The 6,264-nt window shown below is 48.7% G+C and overlaps 1 protein-coding gene across 1 annotated transcript in view; it reads left to right on the top strand.

Moving 5' to 3' along the window:
• The window catches only part of Clptm1 (CLPTM1 regulator of GABA type A receptor forward trafficking), a 32,232-nt gene that overhangs the window by 16,780 nt on the left and 9,188 nt on the right, over nt 1-6,264 (top strand). Inside the window, exons 3-5 of the mRNA XM_021218617.2 lie at nt 2,065-2,188; nt 2,919-3,077; nt 5,817-5,934. Of these exons, the coding sequence (XP_021074276.1) occupies nt 2,065-2,188; nt 2,919-3,077; nt 5,817-5,934 (401 nt within the window). The remainder of the gene's footprint in view (nt 1-2,064; nt 2,189-2,918; nt 3,078-5,816; nt 5,935-6,264) is intronic.

Below are 6,264 nucleotides of genomic sequence, written 5' to 3'. Positions count from 1 at the left end.
GATTTATTTATTTATTATATGTAAGTACACTGTAGCTGTCTTCAGACACTCCAGAAGAGGGCGTCAGATCTTGTTACGGGTGGTTGTGGGCCACCATGTGGTTGCTGGGATTTGAACTCCAGACCTTCGGAAGAGCAGTCGGGTGCTCTTACCCACTGAGCCATCTCACCAGCCCGACAGTTTTCTTCTTGTATTCTTGACCTATCGTTGGTTGTCTCTTCTAATGGAGATAGAGACAGCCCATTGTAGTCTTGCTATGACAGTATTGTAAATACAGAATATATTGATATAGTGTGTGTGTTACTAGAGTAGAACCTTGAGCCTTGCATGTGCTAGGGAAGCTCGTGACGACAGACCTACATGCTGTTCCCATGGCTCGTTTACTATAATAATGAGTTTTATTAAAAAAAAAAGAAATAGCTTTATTGACTGATTGTAGTTTTTTGTTTGTTTCATCTTAATTGGAAAAAAAATTGGCCAGTGATGGTATTTGCCTTTATTCCCAGAACTTGGGAGGCAGAGACAGGCAGATCTCTGTGAGTTTGAGGCCAGCCTGGACTACAAAGCAAGTTCCAGGGCAGTTACACAGAAAAGAAACCTGTCTTTAAGATAGATAGATAGATAGATAGATAGATAGATAGATAGATAGATAGATAATAAGCAAACATAAATAATGAAGTGAACTGAATTCTGAGAGGAGGTGAGTGTGTACAACACATGCGTATATGTGGTTCATGCGGCTATATGTGTGCTGAGGCCAGGAGAGGGCCTCCTCCTTTAGAGCTGGAGTTGTAAGCGGGATTAGTTCCCTATTGCTGAGATAAAAAACTCTGATAAAAGGGACTCAAGGTAGAAAGCGTTCATCTGGCTTACGTCTCCAGGCTACAGTGAGGGAATGACAGTGTGAGCATAGAACCAGGACTGTGGAGGAACACGACTCAGGCCCAGGACTGCCAGCCTAAGGATGGTACCCCCCACAGTCCTCCGCTAACATCCATAGGCCAATCTGTGGCAGTTCTTTTGTCCAAGTCCTATTTTGTTTTGTTGTTTGTTTGCGGTTTTATTTGTTGGTTTTCCGTTGTGTTGTTTTGGAGACAGCAGACAGCTCTGGCTGTCCCTGAGCTCACTGTGTAGTGAAGATGACTTTGGATTCTTGTTCCTCTTGTTTCCGTTTCTCAAGGGTTAGAGTCACAGGTGTGCACCACACATGGTAATTAGCTTTCTCAAGCCTTTTTGGTTCTTTTGGTTGGGAGAGTCTTTTTCAGATTCCAAGCTATATGATCGAAGGTGAAGAAATCTTTAGGTTCAAGGCCAGCTCAGACAACTTAATATTCTGGCTTGCCCAGTAGTTCACCCCTTTAATCCCAGTGTTCGGGAGGCAGAGACAGGCAGATCTCTGCAAGTTCAAGGCCAGCCTGGTCTACGGCATGAGTTCCAGGACAGCCAGGGCTACACAGAGAAACCCTGTCTCCAAAAAAAAAGGGGGGGGGACCCTTGCTGCAAAGGAAGAAAATAAAATGTCTGGGGATACTATTCAGTGCTAAAGTCTAGAACCCCCCTCGCCCCCAGTGAGGACTGTGGGTGTGGGTCAGTGGAACAACAGTTGGCTAGCGTGAAAAACCGTAGTCATCACCGCCAAAACCTGGCTTTTCTGTGGGTGAAAGGATAAGCCACTACCTCCAGCTTCTTCAGTCTTCAATTGAACCTGGGAAGTAATTATCCTAAGGTTTCTTACAGTACAGGAGGAAGATTCTAGATCCTTTGGGTACTCACTAGGCTGCCGAAGCCTGGGCACCTTGACTGCCTAAGTCTCCCGACTCAGTTTGAGTGGCTAAGCCCTGTGGCCCATGCATGACATGAGATCCTGGAGGGATCAAGGTGGCCCTATGCTTGCACGGGGCTCCTTGAGCCTCTGTCCTGCCAGGGCACTGTCTCTTCACTAGCTCCCCTACTGCTTTCTCAGACCTCAGACCCCAGAGAGTAAGGGTCGGGTGTGGAGGCTGACACAGTGGACTCCAGCACAGGGTGTGGGACTTACTTGCCCCTGCTTCCTTCCTTCCTCAGGATCTTCATCATCTGGGCCATCAGCAGCTGGTTCCGCCGAGGGCCGTCCCCTCAGGACCAGTCGGGTCCTGGAGGGGCCCCACGTGTCGCCAGCCGAAACCTATTCCCCAAAGACACTCTAATGGTAATGCTGGGTGGAAGGCAGGTAGAGGGCTGGGGCAGTGATGTGCTGAGGACAGGCAGGATGGGATAGTTCCTGGCTGGGCTGCATTAGCTCTGTAGACACACGGGTCCCAGATGCTGTAGCCGATCAGTGCTGGTGACGGTGCCACCCAAGAGACATTGAGGAAACAGGACTCTGGGGAGCTCGTACAGTAGACATCCCGGTTGTTGTGCACATGTTGCAACAGGGTCCCCGGTGCTTTCTTTCAGAAACATGTTTGGCCCTCGTGGTTTTGGGTGACAGGGAGACTGGGATCCGTTCAGGTTCCTGAGCTAACAGCACAGCCACCTGACTCCTCCCCCTCAAGCTCTTCCAGGTCCGTTCTGTTCTCGGCTTAGCTCTGTTGCCGAGTATCTCAGCCCATCAGCAGGCCACTGTCAAATAATGGATCCTAGGGATGAGGATGGTTGGTGGAAGCCTTGGGCCGAGCAGGAGGAGGCTCCCCAAGCTTGCCTCCCCTTCTGAGGCACAGATGCTTGACTTCCTTGCCCCAGATCTGTCCAGTTCCAACTGGGAGTTCATTCGTGGTGGTCCTGCTTCCCCTTGTCCTTAAGTTCATCACTGGTAGTCTGGGGCTTCTTGGTGTCAACAGTTCAGGATAGAGCCGGCATATAGCAAAAGCCAAAGTTGAGTTGAGCAGTTTCTACGCCAGCATCTGACCAGGGCCCCCACGCCCTCCTGCACTCCACAGAACCTGCACGTGTACATCTCAGAGCATGAGCACTTCACAGACTTCAATGCCACCTCGGCACTCTTCTGGGAGCAGCATGACCTGGTGTATGGTGACTGGACCAGCGGAGAAAACTCCGATGGCTGCTACGAGCACTTTGCAGAGCTTGACATCCCACAGGTAGGTCCTGCCCACAATCCGCCCGTCTCTGCGTGCATCCTCCAAGCCTTCTAGTGTGGTGTGGTTCCCAATTTTAGCCAGTCAGCCATCAGTAGCTGTCCCTGAGGGGTCCACTCAGCACAGTGATGCCAAAGGCGTATTTTCCAGGTTATATGAATAAACAGTGACGGTGAACTTCCTTTTTAGAACCCAAGCCAGGTTGATGTGTCGAAATGTCTATACCCCACTCGAAGTGTTGCAGCTGAGTGTGATAACACTCAGACAGCTGAGGCAGGACTACCATGAGTTCAAAACCAGACTGTGAATTATAGAAAGATGTGTCTTAAAACAAAAAGAAGCTTTACTGCCCCATGTAACTGTTACTGTCTCACGTAACTGCTGCTTGTGCTGTGTGTGTGATAGATGAAACTGGGGTTAGCAGCAGCGTGGGGGCGTTCTCCAGGTCAACAGCAAGTGAGAGATCTTTTGCTCTCTGGCTCTGCCTCCCAGGAAGGTTTCCTCAGCTTGTTTAAGCATGTTTTCCATTCTCACAGCCACTTGGGCTTCTGCAGTCCAGGTGAGGCGTGCTGGGCCCTCTGTATAAGCACAGCTCTTCCTCACAATCCTTGAGCTTGCGAGGGTTAGACTGGGCTTTGGAGTCTGTCCTTGTCACTGTGCAGCAGACTGGGCACACACTGGCACTCAGCAGGTTTTCGGTTTTTTGTTTGTTTTTCTTCTTGTTCTTTCATTGTTGGCAATTGAATATAAAGCATCTATTTTGTATGCTACATAAATAGTGTACAACTGAACTGTAGCCCCTGTCCTTGGATTTTATTTTTTGAATCTTTTTTGTTTATTTCTAGATAGGGTCTCTGTGTAGCTCTTGTTGTCCTGGAACTTGCTCTGTAGACCAGCATAGCTTCAAACTCAGATATTCATCTGCCTCTGCCTCCCAAGTGCTGGGACTAATGGTGTGTGCCACCACCTCCTGGTGGATTTTATTTTATTTTTTATTTTTTTAAGATTTATTTAGTGTATATATGAGTATAGAGGGCATCTGATCCCATTACAGAGGGTTGTGAGCCACAATATCGTTGCTGGGAATTGAACTCAGAATCTCTGGAAGAACAGTCAGTGTTCTTAACCACTGAGCCATCTCTCCAGCCCTTATTTTATTTTTTTAAAGATTTATTTTTATTTTATGTATGTGAGTACACTGTTGCTGTCTTCAGACACACCAGAAGAGGGCATCGGATCCCATTACAGATGGTTTTGAACCACCATGTGGTTACTGGGAATTGAACTCAGGACCTCTGGAAGAGCAGTTGGTGCTCTTAACTGCTGAGCCATCTCTCTAGCCCAAGGATTTTATTTATTTATTTTTTTTTTTTATTTTTTATTTATTTATTATATGTAAGTATACTGTAGCTGTCTTCAGACACTCCAGAAGAGGGCGTCAGATCTTGGTACGGATGGTTATGAGCCACCATGTGGTTGCTGGGATTTAAACTCCGGACCTTCGGAAGAGCAATCAGGTGCTCTTAACCACTGAGCCATCTCACCAGCCCGGATTTTATTTTTTGAGACAGTCTCATGTAGCGCAGGCTAGTCTTGCTGTGTAGCAGAAACTGGTTTAGAACCTTCATTCAGCTGCTTGGATTATAAGAATGTGCTGGCACATCTGACCCTAGTCCACTGTTTTTAGATAGGGACACTGAGTATCCAAGCTCTGAACTCCGAGCACATTCTGTAAGTCTTAGTCTCCTGAGTGACGGAAACTACAGGCTTGTGCCAGGACTGCTGCTTCAGCCAGTGCACACATGTTAATTCATGGTGTGGAGGGACTCTCGCCCTTTGTACCCAGTAGGCTTTGGGATGGGGAGGAGAGATGCTCCATCTCTGAGTGGTTGGATCTACATGGACAAACACAGTCTGTGACTCCAGTCATGCTGTGGCCATACCAAACTCAGGCCCTTTCTGGAAGTTCAGGAAAAGATGGGGGACCAATGAGCTGGTCTTGGAGACTCAGGCTTCACCCCCAAAAAGCATCTGGTGGGTTTGGAGGGCCCTGTGTGGGTCAGGCTCTGCGTAACAGTCACACATCAGGCTCAGCTCAGATCTTCCTTTCCGTCCCCATTCTAGGAAGTTGGAAATGAGGACAGCTTTGGCCAGAGGGGCAGTGGGATGTGACACACAGCGTGGAAGGTGGAAAAGTCCACAGACTGATTACTTTCTGTTTTCTTTTGTTTTATCATAATGTAGTCTTCCTTGTGCCTAAGCTTGCCTCAGACTCTCAATCCTCCTTCTTCAGCTGGAATTAGAGACATGCATTGCCACAATTGGCTTTCAGAAAACTGAGTTCTGACTCCCTTGCAGCCTGTCTCTAACCCTTGGGTGTGAATTAGCTTCGAGCCTCATCAGCCCAACAGGGTCGTATTGTGACCTGTGGCAATGCAGGGCTGAAGTGCTCTGTTCCTGTGGGCTCACTAGTGTAGATGTGTATTTCGTGGCCTGTTAGAACAGGGCTGGCCAGTCCTCACTGCAGTGTTGGATGGCCTACATCCTACAGTTGGTTTACTGAGTGTCCGCTTCAGCTGTCACCCACTCTTCAGTCTGTCTTACTCCAGCATTTGGGACCTCTGTGCCTTGAGTCCTCAGTAAGGTGCTGGAGACTTGGAAGTGAGTGGAAGCTACTGTAGGCAGGTGACATGTGGCCTTGGCCTTTTCTAAGCCTCACTCACCAGGCACCTTCTCCTGCAGAGTGTACAGCAGAACGGCTCCATCTATATCCATGTCTACTTCACCAAGAGTGGCTTCCATCCAGACCCCCGGCAGAAGGCCCTGTACCGCCGGCTTGCCACCGTCCACATGTCCCGGAGTAAGTTACTGCCCTTCTGGTCCTGGTGAACCCTGACTGGAGTGTTGGATGCCATTTCATGTCTTGTGGAGCAGACAGGAGCTCTGTGCTCTGGACTCAGGATTGATGAGACAGGCACTGGCCCGACTCATATTACTAGTGAGAGCAGGAGAATCTGGGTGTGATGCAAGCCGGGATCCTAGCTAGGGAACTGAGGGGCTAAAGCCGAGGCAGAGTCATGAGTCTGAAGCCAGCCTAGGCTTCTTAGAAAAAAAAGAAACAGTTAAAGCCTGGAGAGATGGCTCAGCGGTTAAGAGTACCAACTGCTCTTCCAAAGGTCCTGAGTTCAAA

Source organism: Mus pahari, chromosome 19, assembly GCF_900095145.1.
Source record: "Mus pahari chromosome 19, PAHARI_EIJ_v1.1, whole genome shotgun sequence".
In the NCBI taxonomy this organism is placed as follows: Eukaryota; Metazoa; Chordata; class Mammalia; order Rodentia; family Muridae; genus Mus; species Mus pahari.
Note: the sequence above shows the minus strand (reverse complement) of the source record. Positions and strands in the feature narration are given on the sequence as shown.